Source organism: Mus pahari, chromosome 5 (genome assembly GCF_900095145.1).
Source record: "Mus pahari chromosome 5, PAHARI_EIJ_v1.1, whole genome shotgun sequence".
NCBI classification, from domain to species: domain Eukaryota; kingdom Metazoa; phylum Chordata; class Mammalia; order Rodentia; family Muridae; genus Mus; species Mus pahari.
The window spans coordinates 113,630,913-113,653,347 of record NC_034594.1 but is presented as its reverse complement, the minus strand read 5'-3'; the positions used below and the strand labels follow the sequence as shown (position 1 = coordinate 113,653,347).

The 22,435-nt window shown below is 40.1% G+C and overlaps 1 protein-coding gene across 1 annotated transcript in view; it reads right to left on the bottom strand.

The window, feature by feature from the left end:
• Positions 1–2,171: 2,171 nt before the first annotated feature.
• The window catches only part of Aspm (abnormal spindle microtubule assembly), a 43,490-nt gene continuing 23,226 nt past the window's right edge, over positions 2,172–22,435 (bottom strand). Inside the window, exons 18-28 of the mRNA XM_021197629.2 lie at positions 15,087–18,908; positions 13,839–14,005; positions 10,451–10,538; positions 8,887–9,096; positions 7,780–7,929; positions 6,458–6,649; positions 6,144–6,336; positions 5,864–6,018; positions 4,361–4,537; positions 3,125–3,294; positions 2,172–2,416 (exon numbers count right to left, since the gene is read on the bottom strand). Of these exons, the coding sequence (XP_021053288.1) occupies positions 2,314–2,416; positions 3,125–3,294; positions 4,361–4,537; positions 5,864–6,018; positions 6,144–6,336; positions 6,458–6,649; positions 7,780–7,929; positions 8,887–9,096; positions 10,451–10,538; positions 13,839–14,005; positions 15,087–18,908 (5,427 nt within the window). The 3' untranslated portion in view covers positions 2,172–2,313. The remainder of the gene's footprint in view (positions 2,417–3,124; positions 3,295–4,360; positions 4,538–5,863; positions 6,019–6,143; positions 6,337–6,457; positions 6,650–7,779; positions 7,930–8,886; positions 9,097–10,450; positions 10,539–13,838; positions 14,006–15,086; positions 18,909–22,435) is intronic.

The following is a 22,435-nucleotide window of genomic DNA, read 5'->3' as shown; positions in this document are numbered from 1 at the left end:
AAGTGGGAAGTCAAAAGGAATAATACCTGGTAATTGTATGGTTATTTCTCAAGACAGTGTCTATGAGCCTCTAACTATAGCACATTTGCATAGCGGGTTCGAGGAGCAGTCAGGGTGACCCTTTTTGAACAAACACTCCCTGAACCCAGGAAACGGGAGGGTGGAGGAATATTGCTGTTTTATGAGTAGCATGTCTTGGAACATTGAGTCACAAAGGTCACATTCTCAAGCCTGGGCCTAACGGCCTAGTCTTTTTGTTTTTATGTTATACTTTTTCAGTACTGCACAGGCCCACCCCCAAATAACTGTGATCCAGTATGTATTCCAGGGGCACCAGGTTTGAAGACTTGCCAGGAGGCCACACCCCGAGACCTGTTACAAGAGCTGAGTCAACTTGGGCTACTGCGTGTCTGCTAAGAAGGCCCAGCTTTGAAAATTTGTGGTCACCTACCTGGGGTACATATACAAGGGGGACTGGCCAATGTTGTTGGATAAACCAGAAGCTTTAAATTTGGCCTTTGAGCTCACTAGATTGTCTATCTTGGTAATGGGAGACCCCAGCACATTGGACTTCTGCAGAATAAAACACTCTTTTGAGTTTACAAACTATTTGAGTCCGGGGTATCATTGTTTGGAGAATCATGAACTCTACAGAAAGCTTTGCCAATCAAAAGATGCAAAGCAAAGTACCTTGAGGTTGTAATGGTTAATCTCTAGTAACAACTTGGTGAGATCTAGAATAACCTGGGAAATGTAATGCTGGACATTTCTACTAGGTATTGCCTTGGTTACAGCAACCTATATGAAAAGACCTGCCCACTGCAGGTAGCACCATTGCCCAGGCTGATATCTATATATAAGAGAAAAAGTCAGCTGAGCATAAGGATTCATCATTGATGTGTGTTCTCCAACAGTGGATATACCAGGAGGAACTAGATTCCTAAGCTTTAAGCCTAAACAACCCTCTTGATCAAGTTCCCTGTGTGAGATGTGTTTATTTCAGCAACAGTGTGGTAGTTTGAATAAGAATGGCCCCAATACACTCAGAGTTGAATGTTTCACCAGGGAGTGGTACTATTTGAAAGGATTAGAGGTATGGCCTCTTAGGGTGGGCACTGACATTTCAATAGCTCAAGCCAAGCTCAGGGTTTCTCAGCCTGAATATCAGGAATTAGAACTCTCTGCTACTTCCCCAGCATACAACCATGCTCCCCACTATGATAATGGATTAACCTCTGACACTGAAAGGAATTCCCAATTAAATGCTTTAACAATCTTTGGTGTTCTGTTGCTGTAAGGTGACAACAGGAGCACGACAACCAAGACAAACAGAAAACCTAAGATGTACAGCATCCCAGGGTTTCTTCATACTATTCTCTCATATAAGATTGTAGACTTCAATCCAATATTTTGCTTTAATCAAAGCTATTACTTTTCCTTTAGAAATAGGATTACATTAGAAATAGGATTACATTAAAAAAAATACTTTTTAAGTTGATAGACACAAATATTGTAGTCATGACAAACTAGGCTTTCATATGCATTGAACTGAAAGACCCACAATGTGAGGACTCCCCCACATTCTGACTCAGGAGAGGCGACACGCCAAATCACTCACAAGAAACGGTCTTGATGCAAACTGCAAGAGGACTTTTATTCCAGGTGCGCTCTGGGACCCAGTCGTATACCATGCAGGGTTAGAGGACTGTGGGCCCCGAGTAGCTAGTGGAGGGGGTATTGGAGTGGTCAGGGTGGGTCAGGGTGACTTTCTCTGAGAACACTCCAGGAACCCTGGAAGCAGGTGGGTGGAGGAATGTCACTATCTGTTTTATGATTAGCATGCTTTAGAGCATTGAGTCACAAAGGTCACATTCTCAAGCCTGGGCCTAAAGGCCTAGAATTTTATTTTTACACTTTTTCAGAACCAGTGCCAAACATCAGCTCTGAAAACACACATACAAGTGACATTATAGAGATTTATCATACTGTATTTAGGAATATATATATATATATATATACATACATATACATAAAAATTAGTGAAGAGGAGCAATGAATGTGAAAAAGAGCAGGTAGTATATGGCAGGGTTTGGAGGAAAAAAATGAAAGGGAAAAATGTATTTAAGTTATAATCACAAAAATTCAAAAATAGTAAAACTGAATTCATTAAACAGTTTTAGTAACTTTAATATATACATTTTTATTTTTATACAAAGTCATATCTAAACAGTTTACACTGACAGTAAAAACTGCTCCAGGTATNCATGATTGGCAAAATTCCTTTTTGATCCATACTGAAAATGTTTCCATTTACTAATAAGAAATTCCAAGTGTATCCATTACCAGTTGAATAGCTTGCAGGGAGTTTGTAATTTCTTCCACATTATCACGCCTCAAAACCCACTGTGGCTTAAGTCTGTTAAAAAAAAAAAAAGCATTAATTAAGTGTTTTAAAGTGTGAGAGAGTTTCACACCATTGTTCATTATATATAACCTATATAACCTATATATTATTTTTAAAATTGATGCTGGCCTCTTTGCAGCTTATGCTCTTTGGTGAAACTGGTTAAGCCTTTTCTCAGATCTTGTTACCAACCTTAGTTCTTAGTAACATCATCATCAATATGACCAAAGTCCTTATACTTGCTTTCTGTACTACCTTACTCATTCAACTGTCCTTTCTTACAAGCACAGACTAGATTTTTGTCTTCACCAAACTTCATGGTCACTGGCTTTTAGTGTAAACATTAAACTTCCATTCTGCAAACTCCACTCTGATCCCATCATGTCACATGCCTTATTGAAGCACTTTAACCAAATTTTCCACCTCACCAAGGTTCCAAAGGACTTCTGACAGTTGATACACAATATATTTTAATTTAATATAGAGAACAAGTGATGTAATTATAACCAGCTTCCTAGCATGCTTTTTGAGCTACTTAACATGGAAGTTTTTGTGCAACTAGGCAATGACCAAAGCCACAGCAATGATGCTTTACTATGTACGTAGCTCTCCTCCACTCACCCAGTGTTCTCCTGCTCAAAATGCTCACAGCATTTTGCTTTTGGTAAGTTAGTAAATACTTATCAAATGAATCAATTGTAGATGCATTTAACTGCTTACCTTGAAACTAACCTGGTCTTCATAGATCTTTCTGGTATACAAGGAAAGCCTACACAGGAATTCTGCTTCTGTTTATCAAATAATCCCTGTGTATTTAATTTATTCTTAGGAACTGTACATTTGTAGATACGATAAATACGATCAATGACTTTAGATCTACTTTGTGCATCCTAAAAAAAAAAAAAAATTACACATGTCAAAACCTGGTAAGGATTACATTTCTCTCTCCTCAAGAGCATTTGGCTCTGGTTCATGTTAAATGAATTATCATTACTATGCTTTTCAAGAACAATGGTCTCTAATACAGCAGGTAGACTGACATAAATTATTAACTAATTTAATACGCAAGTTAGTTATAGAAGACATATACTCAAAAAGTTACACGTGGAATACAGACAGAAAAAACTTCAGTCAATACACATCATGTCCAGGGATCAAATCGTGTGAATTTTTCCAGAGGTCCTCTTCCTATCGGTGACACAATCCCAGATGATGTGCCAGCCCTTGGAGAGACTATGGCCATCTGCACTTGCTTCCTTCCTAACGTCCCCCTTATCCAAACATGCTCGCTCAAATTCATTCTCTATCTGTACCCAGAATGAATTTGACTACATGGGAGAGCTGAGCATGGTGATACAATCCTGTTTGAAAACAAAGCAAAACACACTCCAAAACCAAAACAGCAGCAAACAAATAAGCAAGCAAGCAAACACACAAACCTCACACTGAAATACTCCCTTGCATAAAATCTTCAGTTGTTTCCCAGTCTACTCAGAAAAAGAAAGCCAGAGTCTAGGGACGGCCATGGTTCCTCTCTGTCTACAGCTGTAACTAGAGGCTCAGGGGCCTCAGCACTAAAAAGCTTGCCATTTAAACGTCGGAGCAGCAGCAGGCAGGGTGAGGGTTAGGGCAGTCACACAGACCCGGTTCCTAATATGCCGGGATGAGTGATTCTTCCTAGTGAGTTGCTCACAAGGACAGAATCAATTCCACTTTCAGAGTTTAGCTTTCCCCCTTTTAGACTGAGCTTCAGGGCCATGTGCATGCTACACATGTGCTCTGCTAGTGAACCATTTTTCCAGCCCTGGAGTCAGATTCTTTTGATTAGAAAAATGTCTGTGTGACATTTTTATCATTGAATAAAGCAGGTTTAAATATATAAAAAGCTCTACATTAATGTGATAACTATAGTCAATGACATTAAAAATCTAGGAGAACAGGAACGGATCTACTCACAAAAGCACACTGCTCTGTCTTCAACAGCACTGCTAACAAACAGCAAGTTCTTGTGAAAATGCTGGCACTTTTCTCAGCGACTCGGTCTCCAGGCTTCTCTCGGTACACCTGCAGAAGCTCCAGCAGTGTGTCCACACAGTTCTCAGCCTTGTAAATGGCCGAGATCGTCTTATCATACTTAAAGAGACCAGAATAAAATGAAAACTTACAAGGAGTACATGCCTTTAAACAGTCCAACCACAAAATATGGCGAAAGCCAAATTTCTGGAGCATGTGCAGCAAGTAAAGAGACTTACTGGTAACATTTGTTATTTCTGAATGCATCTTATACACACATTCCCAGCTTAATCATTTTTAGAACTTTAACATGAACCAGAGCCAAATGCTCTTGAGAGGGGCTGGTGAGATGGCTCAGTGGGTAAGAGCACCCGACTGCTCTTCCGAAGGTCCGGAGTTCAAATCCCAGCAACCACATGGTGGCTTACAACCATCTGTAACAAGATCTGACGCCCTCTTCTGGAGTGTCTGAAGACAGCTACAGTGTACTTACATATAATAAATAAATAAATCTTTAAAAAAAAAATGCTCTTGAGAGAGAGAAAAAGCAAAAGAGACTACTATCTTGAAGTAGATAAAAAGCTTTTAAAACTCATTGTAGTACAACTATCACAAAGTAACTTTCTGTGACTACCACAGGCTAAGATGACAGCAAAGAGAAGATCTAGTTAGTTCCCAAGTTACTTGTTTCTTGAGAAGATAAAACTGCTATAAAATAAAATGATAATTAACACTGAGTCTAGGAGGTATTTTCAATGGCTTATTTGTCTAATTGTGTCCTTATATTAGCACTAAGATATGCAGGGTGACAATAGTAAGAAAACAAAGCCTCACTAGCCAACACCACAGTCCCCTTAGAGAAGAGCCCCAGGTGTAACCCGTCTTCTCAGTGACGCTGAGGTGGGTCCTGTGAGCGCCCTCACTTGACAGCTGAGGAACGCAAAGCACAGAACCTAAGCAAGCTGCAGCGTCATGCAGGCCCAAGGCCACAGCGCTGAGCATGGCGGCAGCCTGCTCTCATTCAGTTTCTCATCGAGACAGGAGGGTGGCTCAAGACATGGCTTGGGTAGAAAACCTTGCCTCTTACTGCCTCAACTGTGTTTAACTTTAGTAAGTACTATTGTTGTACTCTCTGCAAAATGACACAGGAACTACCTTAGGGGTTATAAAAAACTAAACTAATAATAATTTACTAGCATGTCGACAGTAAATGGTAGTCAGTATTTAATAAACAAAACAAAACAAATCTTATAAAAACTAGCATTTCCATATATAGCTATGTTAAGAGTCTAAACATGTTTTACTACCAGAAACATAAAATGAATTTATTTAAAATAAATAAATTTTAAGTCAGAAACAAGATCTAATAATGAGCAAACACAAAATTTAATTTGCAGGGTCATGTTTCTTAACAGTGAACGTCTTATGTTTAAAATGGAAAGGTACCTTCGCCACATTCAGCAATACTTGAACAGCATATCCAACGACTTCCATGCAAGGAACACTCCGATTACAGCTTCGGATCACAACAAAGATGGTAGCCACTGCTCCGCTTTCAGCCATGTTCTCACAGCAAAGTGGAGACAGTCGGGTAACAACCTCTGAGAGAGAAGCAAATGAGCAAACAAGGGAACTCACAGCAACAAGACTGAGCTACAGGGACTGCTGTATTATCCCACTCTTTACATGCCCACAGGGGAAGGGCAGCCCTGTAGAGGACACTAACCCAGGTGCTTCAACGCATCCAGAATGGCTGACAAGTGTTTGTACGTGAGCAGGTGATGAAGCGCGCGCTCAGTTCTTCTGTACAACTTGTTCTCCTCCTCCACAGTCGTGTTCACAGCTCTAAGGCTTCGTCGGATAGCTTTGATTTCTGTGTGGTCATTTTTCTTCCTCCAAGAATAGCCTCTCCATAATGCCTTAACAAACAGGTATAACAGGGTGACTTAAAGAGGTCAGCCACTAAGGTTTTGAACCTATATTCCAACTGCAGCTGCAACTCAGATTATAATCTTGGGCTAAAAGTAGACTTTGGTTTACCTGAATTCTAATGGCACTGCTATTGATCTTTTCCTGTCTTCTGCAGAAGAGAAAGTGGCGTACTGCCTTCTGTATCACGAATGCAGCCCTTTCCTGCTGGAGCCGACATGCATGAGCTTCACGTCCAGCACTTAGGATCTTGTGATACTGTTCAATGAACCTCTTTCGTTGTAATCTTCTTCGAAACCATCTCTATTCAAAACATGAAGGTTTTTCACTTTTACTTCAGAACATATATATGTGTGAGCTAATAAATATATAAACATATGTTCATATTCTTATAAACATATATGTGTATACACATTTGTATACAAAATTGAAGGAATATTGCACTCTTTGATCCTCCATCCCACTCTGTGGGATCATTTTTCTATTCTACTTGAAGCAAATCCTTCAAGCTCCTGTTGGATATGAGTGGCCACAGCTCACAGAGTATATGAATCCTATCAAACTAGGCAGCATTTTGCAAGTTGTTTTCTACCCCAATATTTTAAATGTAAATATATGTCAGTATACATACATATAAGGAAAATTTTACAGGGTATAACTACTATAAATTTCAATATGGTTATGAAATAGAAAAGTAGACTAGGTACATTAAAACATTGTAAATAGTAAATAACACATAGGTAAGAATTTAAATAATGGATAAATATGGGGAAATACAAAAATGACAGTAAGCAAGTAAATCCTAAACAAAGAATGTAATTCTACTCCCATTCACTAGAGTGGCAAAATCAGAATGTCTTTGGAGGCCACTGTGGGATAAGGAAATAGAGAAACAAGGATCCATGGTGTAGGGATGGCTGAGTAGTTCCATCTGTGGATGGTCACTTACATTTCTGGCCCATAAAACACGGTCTACTTTCTAACCTTAACTTATCCTATTAGCTATTGTCTAACAGTCTCAATATTTTGGGACCGTATGTAAGCACATCTAAAAATGAGTAACATAAAAAATACTCTTGGAGCTAGAGAGATGGCTCAGAGGTTAAGAGCATTGGCTGCTCTTCCAGAGGTTGAGTTCAATTCCCAGAAAGCACATGGTGGCTCACAACCATCTGTAATAGGATTCAAGGCCCTCTTCTGGTACACAGGTATACATGCAGATAGAGCACTCAGAAACATATAATAAATCTTTTTTAAAACTTCTGAGATTTTTCTGTTTAAGATAGAGCTTGTTTGTGTAGCCTTAGCTATCCTGTAGACCAGGCTGGACCTGACTGCCTGCTCTGCCTCCAGAGAGCTGGAATTACGGTGTACACCACCACAGACTTGACAGAAAAAGTAGTCTTTTTTCTGAAGATGGGGGAAAAGTGAACCTGAATGAAGATGACTGAATCGATATGCTTCTTAGCATTCCTCAAGGCCATGTGGAGCCGATAAGCTCGCTGGATTCTAAGAGCACTCATATGACAGTAGGCAGCTGCTGTAAAGTGGAAAAGCCGAGTTTTGGCTTTCTCTTCTGAAACCTAAAGCACAGAGAAAAAAATTTCAATAGAAAAATAGGCAAAATACATTAAAAAAAGAACTTTTTAAAAGAAAATACATAGATAAAAAGTATTTTTATATAAGCATATGAAATATGCACACAAAATGTATTAACTGTTAATTATTTTTATTTTAATTCAAGGTAATTATAATTATTATACAATAATTCTAATAGAATAACTTATATAACAAAATGTAAAAATAGAATTTTGGGCCCTTTGCTAAGAGAAACATCATTTAGGTGAGTGGCCAAGCTTATCCAAGGACAGGTTTTAAGACATCCAGAGTACTCAGGAGAGGCGGGTACAAGGTTAGGAAAAGTCACAGAACTCTAAGAAAAGATGTTGAGATGGAGCAATGTGAAGCCCGACACTTTTCCAGGATTAGATAATGCCACACAAGCACAGGTAAGCCTCTTATAGTGAAAGCTCTCTACAGTGACCTTTAGATTGTAAGTTTCCAATTCAGATTTAATGACGAGATTTCTCCTTTTAAACTTTTTGTCTATGCCAGGTCTATATCCTCAGCTCCAAAGTCTTAGCCCTTCCTAAAAACAAGAAATCCTTTCTTGGTGAGGATGTGGCTACCAGAGGTAAAGTTCTTACAGTGGCCGGGGAGTGGCAGAAGGCTACTGGTGGGAAAATTAGCCTCCTCCACACATTCGTCAGTTCTTTAGCTAAGTGTTACTGCTTTAAAAGTCAAAAACAACATAAAAAACCCCAACAAACAGAAAACACAATTAATTTTTTATCTTTGGTGTGACCATCTGTGGGAAGAATTAGGGTCATGGAACAACAAAACATATGATGACCGATGACCTTGTTAGGTGGCTCTGCAGAAGTTAACAATTAGTTTTGACAGCATTCTCCAAAAATCTTATCTCCAAAAATTTACCACCATCTAACATCCAGTGTTTCAGCTTTATTCTAAATACTTACCCTTTTCCTTACTAACCAGCCACGCACCAATGCTTGTAAAACAACCGTAGACTTTTTCAATTTGATATACTTTAGCCTTTCCTGCTTCGCAGCTGCCATGGCTCGTACATGTCTCTGTATGATTAGAGCAGCAGATCTCTGCTGCAGGAAGGACTGCCTTCCCTGATAGCCTCTAAAGTGGGCTTGGATCACACAAGCGGCTCGATGTCTCTATAAGGGAAAAGTACAAGCAGCGTTAACAGGAATAAGATTTTCAACCTGTTAGAAGTTCTTGGAGTTCTCACTCATAATATTCTTTACTCTCAGAGTTTGAGAATGTCCTACTTCATGGACCTGGGAAAGTGATAACACATTACTTCTGAAACCATACAGGTCTATAGTCACAAAGCTATAGGTCAGCAGCTGCCAGGGACATCCCCTTTCCTGCTGATTCTCCCTGCTGTTACAGGGCAAGCACTCTGGACCGAAGTACAAGCTACAGTGTGATATGTACAGCGGCCATTAGAAAGGAACCCTAGCAAAATGGCGTGTAGCTTTAGGAGCTACAACACAGGGTGGAGAGATGGTTGAGGACTTAAGAGCACTTGCTGCTTTTACAGAGGACCCTGGGTTTGGCTCTTAAGCACTGATATCATGGCTTACAACCTTCTACAACCCCAGCTTCAAAAGATCACATATTCCTGTGACCTCCACAGCTTCCATATGCACATACTGCACATACATACACTAGGTGCAAACACATACACAGAAAAGAAGAAAAGACTTAAAAAAAGAACTACATAGCATTGTCAACTACAGATTGCCCAATTATATAACAGCTTCAGAAACATTTAAACTAAGTCAGCTTTATAAACTTCCACATACCTGTAAAACAATCATGGGTAAGTTACCACTAAACAGCCTCTAGCACTTAAAATATCAAAGCAATAGCAACTACCACGTTTATTATACAGGGCCCGCCTGGCATGCATTAAGTACTGAAAGTCTCAGAAAAGACAGCTGTGGTTATGTAGCTAGAATGAACATTACATGAAAATAAATCATATATGCAAAATTCTAATTTTGACACATAGCAACTATTTAAAAGCTATATGTAATAATAGGTTATGGGCTTTATAGTTACTCTAAAACTCTGCTATATACTTAAACAGATCAACTATGGTTTAGAAAGCATGTTATCAAGTATTTGACTTAAACTAGACAAAATATATTTATATCTTTATTTTTTCCAAGCATATATTATTTTCACTGCAATCATGAAAAATTTGAGTTTGAGAATATTTTGCTTAATACACATACAGAGAAAGAGAAGGAGGGGGGAGGAAGGAAAGAGAGAGGAAAAGGGAGGGGGAAGGGAGAAGAAAGGGGAGGACAAGAGAGGTGGAGGAGGGAGAGAGGGAGAAAGACAGAGCCTCATGTATACCATTACTGGCAAAATCATACGGTTATTAAGTGAATGTAATCTACACCAGATAATGTGTAAAACAATGCACAGTTCAATCTCTAATATTCTTTCTGTTTTATTTCCTAACATGGGTCTGTTTAAGTGTTTATTTACACTTACTTTTAAATTCTCACGAGCTCCTCTTGCAGAAAGTGTAGCTCTCCATTTCCTTTGAATTATAATTGCTGCTGCCCTCATCTTTAAGAGCCTGAAAAGTAAGTGAGAGATAACATTAAATCATTTGATCTAGTCACTGTTGTCCCCCAGTACCGAGAAGGAACATGTAAGACTGTTATAAGATACAACAGTACACTTAGCACTTCAGCTCCTGCAGCCAGAGTCTTACACAGACAATGAAAGCCAGGTTTGCAAGTAACAATATTCTACTGTATAAAATATAAGCTCTAAAATATAGTAAGACAAAGAATTTGGTAGAATATGATTCCACTGTCTTAGGAACAGCTGGAAGAATTCCCTGATGATGGAGGCAGTCACTGAAATGAACGTAACAAAGAAGAAAGGGCCACTCACAGTTCTATGACATGAACCTGACACTTAACGATGACGAGCTTTTCTTCGAACCATGAATCTTAGAAAGTAAGGCTGAGCATCTAGAAGAGATGCTCACCATTGGTACAAGAATATATCTTCATACTGATGGTAAGCACCACCTACAATTGACACATTTCCCCAACAGTATTGGTAGAGGAGCTCTGCAAACACTGGAGGTCCTCTTTAGTGAATGTCTTAGTCGGAGTTTCTATTCCTGTACAAACATTATGACCAAGAAACAAGTTGGGGAGGAAAAGGTTTATTCAGCTTATATTTCTACATTGCTGTTCATCACCAAAGAAGTCAGGACTGGAACTCAAGCAGGTCAGGAAGCAGAGGCTGATGTAAAGGCCATGGAGGGATGTTCCTTACTGGCTTGCTTCCCTTGACTTGCTCAGCTTGCTCTCTTATAGAACCCAAGACTACCAGCCCAGGGATGGCACCACCCACAAGGGGACCCCCCCCCCCCCTTGATCATTAATTGAGAAAATGCTTTACAGTTGGATCTCATGGAGGTATTTCCTCAACTGAAGCTCCTTTCCCTGTGATAACTCCAGCTGTGCCAAGTTGACACACAAAACCAGCCAGTAAAATAGACCCAACTTGACACACAAACATATCACTATTAAGCCTAAACCCTTACTTTCTTATTCATTCCCAAGATCTAAATAACTTTAAAAGTTCCACAGTCTTTGCAAATTCTTAAAATTTCAATCCCTTTAAAATATCCAATCTCTTAAAATTCAAAGTCTTTTTACAATTAAAAGCCTCTTAACTGTGGGCTCCACTAAAATACTTTCTTCCTTCAAGAGGGAAAAATATCAGGGCACAGTCACAATCAAAAACAAAAGTAAACTCCAACGGTCCAACGTCTGGGATCTTACTGGCTTGCTTCCTCGGGCTTGTTCTTTCTGCTTTCTTATACAACCCAAGACTGCCAGCCCAGGGATGGTACCACCCACTCACGATCTTCTGGGCTCCTCCAAGAGCTTGTTCACTTCTGCAGCTCTGCCCTTTGTAGCACACAGCTTGTCTTCTAGGCTCCAGCTGCCTGTACTCTAGTGCTGCTGTTGTTCTTGGTGGCCATCTTATGGTACTGGCATTTCCAAAACACTGCTGTCTTCCATTGTAACTAGGCTTCACCAACAACCCCTCATAGGCTTCATGGTGCCAAGCCTCAACTCCTCTACATGACCCCTTCAGTCCTGGGTCATCAATTGCAACTGAGGCTGCACCTTCACCAATGGCTTTCCATGGCCTCTCACTGTGCCAAGCCTTAGCTGTTCTTCATGACCCCTTCATGCCTTCAAAGCCAGTACCACCTGGGTGACTCTTAAACATTATCAAGTTCTGCTGCAGCACGAAGTACAACCTTGGCTATCTCTGGCACACAGCCTCTGTGCTCTCAGAAAACACTTCCCAGAAGATGTCACCTCAGTGATGCTGGTCTCTACTTAATCACTGCTAATTTCTTAGCTCCAGCTAACCTGCATCAACAGTCCAGTAATGCAAAGTTTTCGATTTAGTAGTTCTGGTTTCTTGTTAATCACACCTGATTCTTCAGCCCCAGTTAACCAAAATCACGGAATCTTCACAATCAAACCAACATGGCCCTGATAAGAGTCTTTAATCTTCCCTCTGAAATTTCACAAGCCAGGCCTCCATCTTCTGTACTTTCCTCAACATGATCTTCCAAACTCCTACACAATAGCCCAGAGTTTTTAAAAAATGGCTCTTCTAGCTCAAAGTTCCAAAGTCCTTCTACAGTCCTCCACAAAACATGGTCGGGTTGTCACAGGAATACCCCACTATGCTGGTACCAATTAGTCAGGGTTTCTATTCCTGCACAAACATCATGACCAAGAAACAAGTTGGGGAGGAAACGGTTTATTCAGCTTACATTTCCATATTGCTGTTCATCACCAAAGAAGTTAAGACTGGAACTCAAGCAGGTCAGGAAGCAGGAACTGATTGATGCAGAAGCCATGGAGGGATGTTCCTTACTGGCTTGCTTCCCCTGGCTTGTTCAGCTTGCTTTCTTATAGAACCCAAGACTACCAGCCCAGGGATGGTCTCACCCACAAGGGGCCCTCCTCCCTTGATCACTAATTGAGAAAATGCCTTACAGTTGGATCTCATGGAGGCATTTTCTCAACTAAAGCTCCTTTCCCTGTGGTAACTCCAGCTGTGCCAAGTCGACACACAAAACCAACCAGTAAAGTGAATTTTAAGCAATTACTGATGAAAAAATTCAATTATTGTTGAAAGCTCATCAATTCCGGATTTAAAAAAATCCTTACACTAAGGCATTAAAGAAAATAAAAGGACAGCTAGTAAAATTTTATGAACATTTTTTTGAAACTTCATCATTAAGGATAAAGTAGATAGAAAATAAAACACAGTATACCAAACAAAACCCAGACTTCTCAGTCAGTTAAGTGTCTGCTGTGCAGGCCTAAGGACCTGAGTTCAGATCCTAGGTGCCCATGTACAAGCACTGTGATGTGGAGACAGTTAGATTCAGAGCTTGCGGGTTCACGCTAGCTAACTCCTGAGTTCAGTGAAAAACCTTGCCTTGAAAAGTAAGTAGACAGTGCTAACCTATGCCTCTCCTTCGCACTCATACACAGACTACCCACACACAAAGAGGACAACTGTTACCAGCAGTGAAATCAGCAAAGAAAGTGAAAATACCAAACCAGTTTATTCACTTTCCTTCTGTCATTCCTTTGGTTCTGAATAAATCACATACATACATTTTACTAAATTATATTACCAAAGCTATACTTTATACATATATAAAAACTAAGCCCCTTAACAGAGAATGAACACAAACGCACATACACACAATTTTAAAACCATATAAATTGAACCCAGCAGTGACTTAAAAGGAAATAAGCAGTGCTGGTACTTTAGCTGAAATCCTTCCTACTTCCACAGAGCTGTAATACATTACCTCCTTCTCTCCAGCTTCGCAGAGAAGTAACCTTCAGTAATTCTAACAGCTTTCAATAAAGTTAGATATCTCTTGCGCACTCTCCAACGCCTATACCAAGCTTGAATCCTGCTGGCAGCTTCCGCTTTAGATAAGTATTTCTTAGCTTTATACTTTCTACATACAGCCTATATCAAACATAGAAATATAAGGTTAAAATAATGGTCTACAATTGAAAATGAGAAAGATCTTATGCAATTATTGTTATAGTAATTGTAATAGTTAATATGCAATTAATGGACACAAAGCATTAATTGTAAATGTCAAGTTGGTTTCTGCTCTACCAGACTGACAGAGCCTTCTGACAACTATGTAATTACAACAGTGTATGTGTAGTAACCACTTTATCACACATACTGTGCCACAGCACAGCCTAATCAGAAGATTAAAACTAAGCTATGCAGGATTTGTGAAAGCAGATAGATGCTCATGGTCCTCAATGTGTCCAAAAGAACATAAATAAAATAAATCCTAATTTCTGGAAAAAAAAACAACAGCTTCCTCCCCACACTCACTGTCATCTGCCTGAAGCAGGATTTTGAAAGGACAGCCATTTCTCATTTTGGAAACCTGGTGATTGTGACAACTATAACTTATTCAATTAAAATTTAAAAAATTGATTAATTGTTATAGTAATAAAATACACAAATTATGGACCATAGAAATTAAATAACAGTTGATACACAGTTCAAGTGACACAAGTTCTGACATAGTTAATTGTGAAATGGAGTATTCCCCAAACCTTGGCTGGCAGATACCAAATTTCTCAGTTTCCTTCTTTCCTAGGACCCTGTAGACTTTGCTCAATACCCTTGTGTTCTTGTGGTCTCCAGATCCACGTCTCAGACCCTCTTTTTCCTATACATCCTTCCACAAGGTCCGGTTATCAGTATGGAGTTAAACAAATCAATCTAAGAAGCTGCTGTTCTGGTGAGCCGCAGAGTGAGCTGCCGAGTGAGCTGCCTTAGCAGTCGGTGAATCTGGTGCTTCACCCTGAGCTCATCACCATGGCAATCCCCTTCTATCTGCTCTCTGTGGCCAGGAAGGGTGTATCTATCTGCTGCATTGCTAACCTTTTATTTCCTCTATAAAAATGTGAAAGCACCACAACACAAACATGTATTTCTTTCCTTAATAAACAGCTCTGGCATATGCATTTGGCAGTGACTCTAGTGTGGCAGTCAGGTGCAGGTGTGGCCCATTACTTACCTGGAAGCCTCTCTCAGACTCCATAGGCCTCCTTGCTTTAAAGGCTCTAAAATGCTTCTGGATAATCACAGTGGCCTCATGCTGCCGCTGACCTTGTTTTGCAGTGTTTAAACCCTGGAAATGCATCTGACTAAGAGGTGTTTCTTCCTTACACACATAAAGCAGATCTTGCCGTCTCTTATTTGCTCTGTACTTTTTTTGTACGACCTTTGCTGCCCACCGAAGCTGCTGGTAGAAGCAACGCTGCCTATGCATCCTGTATGTGCTTTGTATTATGACAGCAGCACTGTGTTGTTCTTCTCTGAGGAGTATTTCTTTTTGTAGTTTTATAGTTCTGTATGCTCGATAACGCTGCTGAATTCTAATCGAGGCACATTTCCAAATGTGAAATGCAACGTAAGTTCTGTGCATTCTAAAAGTAGCCTGGATGAGAGCTGCAGCCCTGTGCATTTCTTGTAACTTCTTTTGTACCATCAGTCTTCGATAAGAGGACTGTATTGTAATGGCTGCCTTTCGTAACTGCAAGAATTGGTGCAATTTATGCTTGGCATAAAGGGTGGCTCGGAATTTCCTCTGCACAAATATAGCAGCTTTTCTGAGAGCAATGAATCGTCTCCTTACTATAAAAGCTCTAAATTTACTCTGAATAAGGGTTGCAGAAGAATGCATAGCCTTCAGATGACTTCTGGTTTTCATCCCCCTAAAGGCAGCCTGAAGGACCACAGCAGCATGCTTTTGCCTGAGGAAAAGCTGCCTCTGCAGTTTAGCAGCTGTGTGTGCTTGGTATTGCCTTTGGATAACAACTGAGGCCTGCTTCACATGCTGGTACCCCATGTAGGCTCTGTGCATCCGGAAAGTGGCCTGAATCACAGTAGCAGCCATGTGCATCTTTCGCACCCTTTTCCTTACCACCCACCCTTTGTATGATGACTGGATCTTTATAACTGCCTTTTCCAACAGTAACTGTTGTCGGGAACACTTGGCATAAAGTCTTGCACGGTACTGTCTCTGAATCCTAATGGCAGTTTTCCTGAGAGAGAGGAACTTCCTTCTCATCAGGAGAGTCCTGAATCTCCTCTGAATGAGAGTAGCAGCTAAGTGCATAGCTTTTAAGTGTCTCCTAGTTTTCAGTCCCCTAAAGGCAGCCTGGATGAGGATTACAGAACACCTTAGTCGGCTGTACTTCTGAAACTCAGCGCTTCCTTCTTTCACTGCTCGGTATCTCTGCTGCACTATGGTTGCTGCCTTCCTCAACCGATGAAAGTAAGTTTGCTGCCTGTGTCTCCTAAAATGTGACTGAATGAGTGTTGCTGCAAAATGCATCTTTCTTACAGTCTGTCTCACCCTTGCTCCTCTGACTCCAGCTTGAAGGGTTTTAATGGCCTTCAAAGTCCTCAGGTACTTTTCATGCTGAATTTTACCTAGATAATACGCCCTGTATCGCACCTGAATTACAAGAGCTGCTGTTCTCATCTTGAGGTATCTTACTCTCCACTGATGCATCTTAAACATGGCTTTAATAAGTGTGGCCGCCATGTGCATATGCTGAATGTGTCTCCTAACTCTAATGCCCCTATACGCAGCCTGGACTTTAATTGCTGCCCTCTTTAAGTTAAGGTATTCCTGATGCTCCTGGGTTGTAATTTTAATATTCCGATACCATCTCTGAATTACAATAGCTGAAGTTCTATGGGTCGTGTACTTCTTTTGTGTTCTGTAGGCTCTAAATTTAGACTGTATAGTGACTGCTGCTTTGTGGCACTCAGCTACCCGCTTTCTCACTTTCATACCACGGTAAGCTGACTGTAAAATTATTACAGCTGCTTTTGTTTTCAAGTATAAATGGCGCTGTTCTTTTCCAACTTTGTAAGCCCTATAGCACACCTGAATCTGAAGAGCAGCGGTTTTCATGATGCTCCACTTCCTGCGCTGAACGTGCATCCTGTAATATGACTGTATAAGGGCAGCGCATTGATGCTGCAGGGCAATCTGTCTTCTCAGCGTCTTTCCCTTCCATGCAGCCTGAAACACCAGAGCTGCATGACGGAGCTGGGTGTACTCCAAGTGCTGCCTCTTCCCCACAGTCCGTGCCCTCACACGCTGCTGGATGACTACTGCAGCTGCTCTTAGTAGTTGATACTGTTTCTGGGCCATGGCCATTCTAAAAGTAGACTGGATCTTCACTGCAGCCTCATGTTGCCTCCTGAGCTGCTGCCGAACTTGCCAGCCACGGTAGGCGGACTGGAGGGAAACCACAGCCTCTCTCGTCTTTAGAAATTGAATTCTCATGTCATAAGCAACCTTGTGTGTCCTGTACCATCTCTGAATCTTCACAGCGGACTGAAGCATAGTCTGGTATTTCATCTTCTGACTGTGGCCTCTAAAAACCCTCTGAATTGTAACAGCAGCCGTCGACTGCTGCTTGATTTGCCGGCGTACTTTGCAGCCTCTGTAAGCTGCCTGCAAACAAATCACTGCTCCTCTGACCTGCAAGAAGTTCTTCCTTTGAGTGACTTGTGCTCTGTAGGCACAGTAGAAACTCTGAATGACAAGAGCCGCCTTGCACGTCTTGAGGTAGCGCTGCCTCGCTGTCCTCATTCTGAAATAAGACTGTAGAGAAATGGCAGCTTTCTGCTGCAACCTTATCTGCTTTCTGACCAGGCATCCTCTAAAGTGTGACTGTAATTTGATACAGGATTCACGCACCTGTATGTATTCTTTTCTCTTTTGTGCAGCCAGTTTTTGGGAACGGTACCACCGCTGGATAAATAGTGCAGCCGCTCTTATCTGTAAATACTGCTTCCGTGATTGTTTCATTTTGACAATTGACTGCAGCTTTATTGTGGCATTTCTCAAGTTCTGAAATGTCTTCCTAGATATATAAGCCCGATAATATGACTGAATCTTTATAACAGATGTTAAAGCATGGCGAAATGCTTTCCTGGCTTGCATCCCTCTACATGCAGACTGTAGAACAATGACTGAAGACCTTGTTTTCTGATAAGATGCTAGAACCCTCCTGGCTGAAATGGAAGCTCGGAAATGAGTCTGAATTGTAATGGCTGATTTCTTTATCTTCTTATATTTCTGTAGTTGTTGGTATTTTCTTATGTGTGCTTGCAACTTAATAACCATCTTTTTAAGGTTTAAAAATCTAACTCTTTCCTGTCTCATTCTCCAATAGGACTGAAGAACACAGGCAGCTTCAATCTGCAACCTGTACGAATGGCGAGCCTTCATCCCCCTGAATGCAGCCTGTAGTCGAATGGTGGCAGCTCGTTTCTGCAAATAGTCAGCACGTGCTAGCTTCCCCTTCTGATATGCCCTGTAGTGTTTCTGGAGAGTCAGGATGGCATCTTTTCTTCTTTTATATAACTTTTGGGCTTGAAAGCACCGAACTCTTCTCTGGATGACAACAACACAAGACCTAATATAAATGTATTTCTGAAATTCCCTGTGCATTCTGTACCATGATTGTATCACAACAGCGGATCTTTCTCGTATTTGTTTCCTGAGATGCCATTCTCTAAAAGCTCGCTGCAATGTTACTGCAGCTTTGGTTTGTAACTGCAGTTTGCGTCGCTTCCACCTTCGGAACATAAACTGGATTATAAGGGATGAGGATTTCAGCTTTCTAAATCTTTGCTGATCTTGTTTTCCACTTATATAGGCGCGCCAATGCCTCTGAATTGTAACTGTGGCCCAAAGATATTGTCTGTAAGACGTAAGAGCAATTTTCATTCTTATCTTAGACTGAAGGATGACTGAATAGTGCTTCAACCTCAGAAACCGTTTTCTGGTGGAATATCTTCTCCAATAAGCCTGAAAGAAAACAAAGTGAAATACACATAACTTTCGAAGTTAACACTTGAAAATGCTCATTCACCTAGCATTCTGCTTTAAAATAACCATGCTATGGGCTAGAGAGATGGATCAGCCACCCAAATCCAAAGGATCCGAGTTTGGATCTCAGTACCAACATCAGACAGTTCACAATGTTCCAAATTTTAAAATGTTCCAAAAGGAAAGGAAAAAAAAATGTGCTGAACAGTTACATAATGCTCTAAATATTAAAGGTGATGACTCTTGAGGAGTAGACATTGTAAGAGGAACGTCTGGTAGTCCCGAGATGCTAAGTATACTGGATGACGTAAAAAATGCAAATACTATGCAATTTCATAACAATCTTGCTCTTACATAGAATTTGGGAATCTGTCAGGGAACTCAAATGAATTCTCTGTATATGAGACATACAGGTGACTGCATATCAAGTTGAAGTGAATAGGGCTGTAAGCTTCAAGCTGGTGCACTCATGATTCCACTGGCTAGACACCTGACAGAAAGTAATGCCTAGAATAAAAACCTCAACCGTGTTAACACTCAGACTCCAAGTTGTTCCATGAGGAAGTGCACAAGCAAATTAAATAAACAGGTGGTTCTCATAAGAAAATAAATTGCCAATAAATATATCCTCAACTGTGAGGAAAATTAAAAGCTTTAGATAAGTTGTGCTAAATTTAGAACACTTAGGTTAGGTAGCTAAGGGACACTGGGGGAAGAAAGAACAAAACAGTCATAATTAAAGGAGAAATAACAATTTTGCATGAAAAAAAAAAAAAAAACAAGCTGAAAGAATTCATGATCACTAAGTCACCACTATACAAGATACCTACAGGAATGTTTCTCACCCAGGAAGCTGTGGAATAGAATAAGCCATGCTAGAGCAGGAGATAAGCAAAGGAGAAGTAGGAATACACCAAGCACCACAAAGCTATCTAACTGGCAGAGATTACCACAGACCTCTCAATAACAACTTTGAATGTTAATGCTCTTAATTCCCTGATCAAAAACCAAAGTCTAGGAGACTGAATCCATTTCTTTGCTGCCTCTAAAAGCTACACGTTACCACTAAAGATTGGTATTATCTGAGGGTGAAAGGAAGAGCAAAGTCATTTTAAGGAAATGAAAACAGAAAACAAGCAAATATGCATCCATCCTCTGACAAGGTAGATATTGCAGTTCTAAATTTATATCCAATAAGCACACCTGTACCCAATTTCTCAAAACAAGCTCTACTAGATATAAAAATATGAATTAGTCCCAAACACAGTAACAGTGGATGACCTCAGTATCACATTCTCACCGAGAGAGGGCATTCTGATAATATATACATCAGATGAACATAACAGACATATACAAACATTCTAAACCAAGCATACAGAGCATTCATGTTTCTCAACAGTTCCTGGAACTTTCTCAAAAATACATCATATATTAGGACATGAATATAGTAAATTGAAATAACTCTTTATATTCTGTCTAACTATAATTGAACAAAGAAATCAACAGCAAGAAAAACTGCAGAATGTATATAAACTGGAGACTGCATTACCAATTGATGAATGAATGGGTGCTATATACCTATTTCTTCTAAAAATCCCTTCCTGAAGGGAGACTAGTTAAGAATCCAAAAGTAAATAAAACTCACAAATCTCAGGAAGCTCTTGAAAATTACAAGATTGACAAGGGAGCTCTCCCTGAGGTTATATAAGCAATAATCTGGAGGACAAGGAGATTTGTCTTGCTGAACCGCCTTCATGTGGTGTAGTGAGCTCCAGGAATTCAGGTTTCATAGCAGGGGGGAATTTTACTTATACAGTACCTTCAAGTCTTCCATATTCTTTAAGTAACAAGTTACCCATATGGCTGTAAACTCCAATAAACTCAATGTTGCTTTAACCTAGGCTAGGGTGGGATCATTTTTACATCTAGTTTTGGTATATTATCTGGGGTAAGTAGACATTTGTTTGGCAAAAATCACACAATAAGGGGTTACTGAAGAAATTAAGGAAATTAAGTTTGGAGGTGTGGGGGATATCCTGGGGAGGTGTGGAAGGAAAGTAGTGATAGAAGAAAATAATTAACATACAAACAGATTTGTTTTCCAATAACTGGAGAAAAGGTAGATGGGTATCTAGGCTTGTTGGAAATTAAAAGATGAGATAAACAATTTAAGCAGATCTCTAACAATCAACAACATAAAAACGGTTTTTTTAAAAACAAATTTAGGATTGCAGAGAAGGATCGGGGGTTAAGAGCACTTGTTACCATTATAGAGGACCTGGATTGGGTTCCAAGCAACCACATGGTAGCACACAACTGTCCATAACTTAAATCCAAGAGATCTGATGTCACCCATGGACACCAGGTACATTCAACTAAACATGCATCTTTTAGTTCTATAAGTTCATTACAAGTTTGGCATGGTTTTGCCAAGAGAAAGATCATCTGCCTAGTGCCTCATTAGTTTTGAAGATCTGTATAGATAAACCGGTCAATACTTTATTTTCTGCCCTTGCACCTACAATAAATTGTTCATTCCCAGTTTACACCCTTTAGTTATCACAGGGAAGTCTCACAACAAACCTAGAAGGAATGTTTTCCCTCATCGTAAATGTGTTCCAAGCCTGCGCTCTTATCCTCGTGTAATTATCCTGTGACACATAAAGGTTTACAGAGCCTCATTTGCTGCTTTCTTGAGGGTTGGAAATAACTTGTATATATTTAGAAATTCTATAAAATCATTATCAGGAATTATGAAATCATCATTGTTAGATGAGAGTACATTTTCATTGATCTGCAGAAAATCTGCCCAATAGGGTGGGCTAATGTCCAAGAATCATTAGCCTATGTAATAATGACAGGAAAGGCATATCAACAATAAGAAGTAATCCTAAGATGAGATCTCTGAAGACCCTGCAATTCAGAGTTTACCCATCACAGCCCTGCAAAATGATGGGCCATTTCCAGAAAACTCACTTGTTAGTTTTAGCCTCCTCTAGATAGCTCCTGACAGTCATGGTCAGAGAGAAGACACGGTACATAGTGCCAGCAATGTTCTAATAACTGGACTAAAAAAAAAGTGTTTATTATATTATCAATAAAATGCAAACTAAAACTGTTCTGGATGTTAGTATATATCAAAGTTACTAAGAAACTTTCTAAGTATTTACATTAGTGTAAAATTATACGCAATGTTATACTGCCCTGTACTCTGGCAATATATCCTAAAAATGAAATGCAACCACCTGACTGCTACCCCTAAACCTCCACAGCTGAGAAGGGATGTTAGCATGGCATCAGCCAGCATGGCACACAGGGCTCTGGCAGGCTTTGCCCTCTCCAATTCCCTGTCTTGCTAAAAACCTGCTAAATTACATTCCTAAAGCTAGCCACCAAGGCCTATTCCTTTATTTGGCCACTTACTCCTCCTCCTGAGGCTGACTAACTAGGCCCACTGTCGAGTACTGAAGTCCAACAATCAAAAGGCTCCTTTGGTCTGCCCGAAT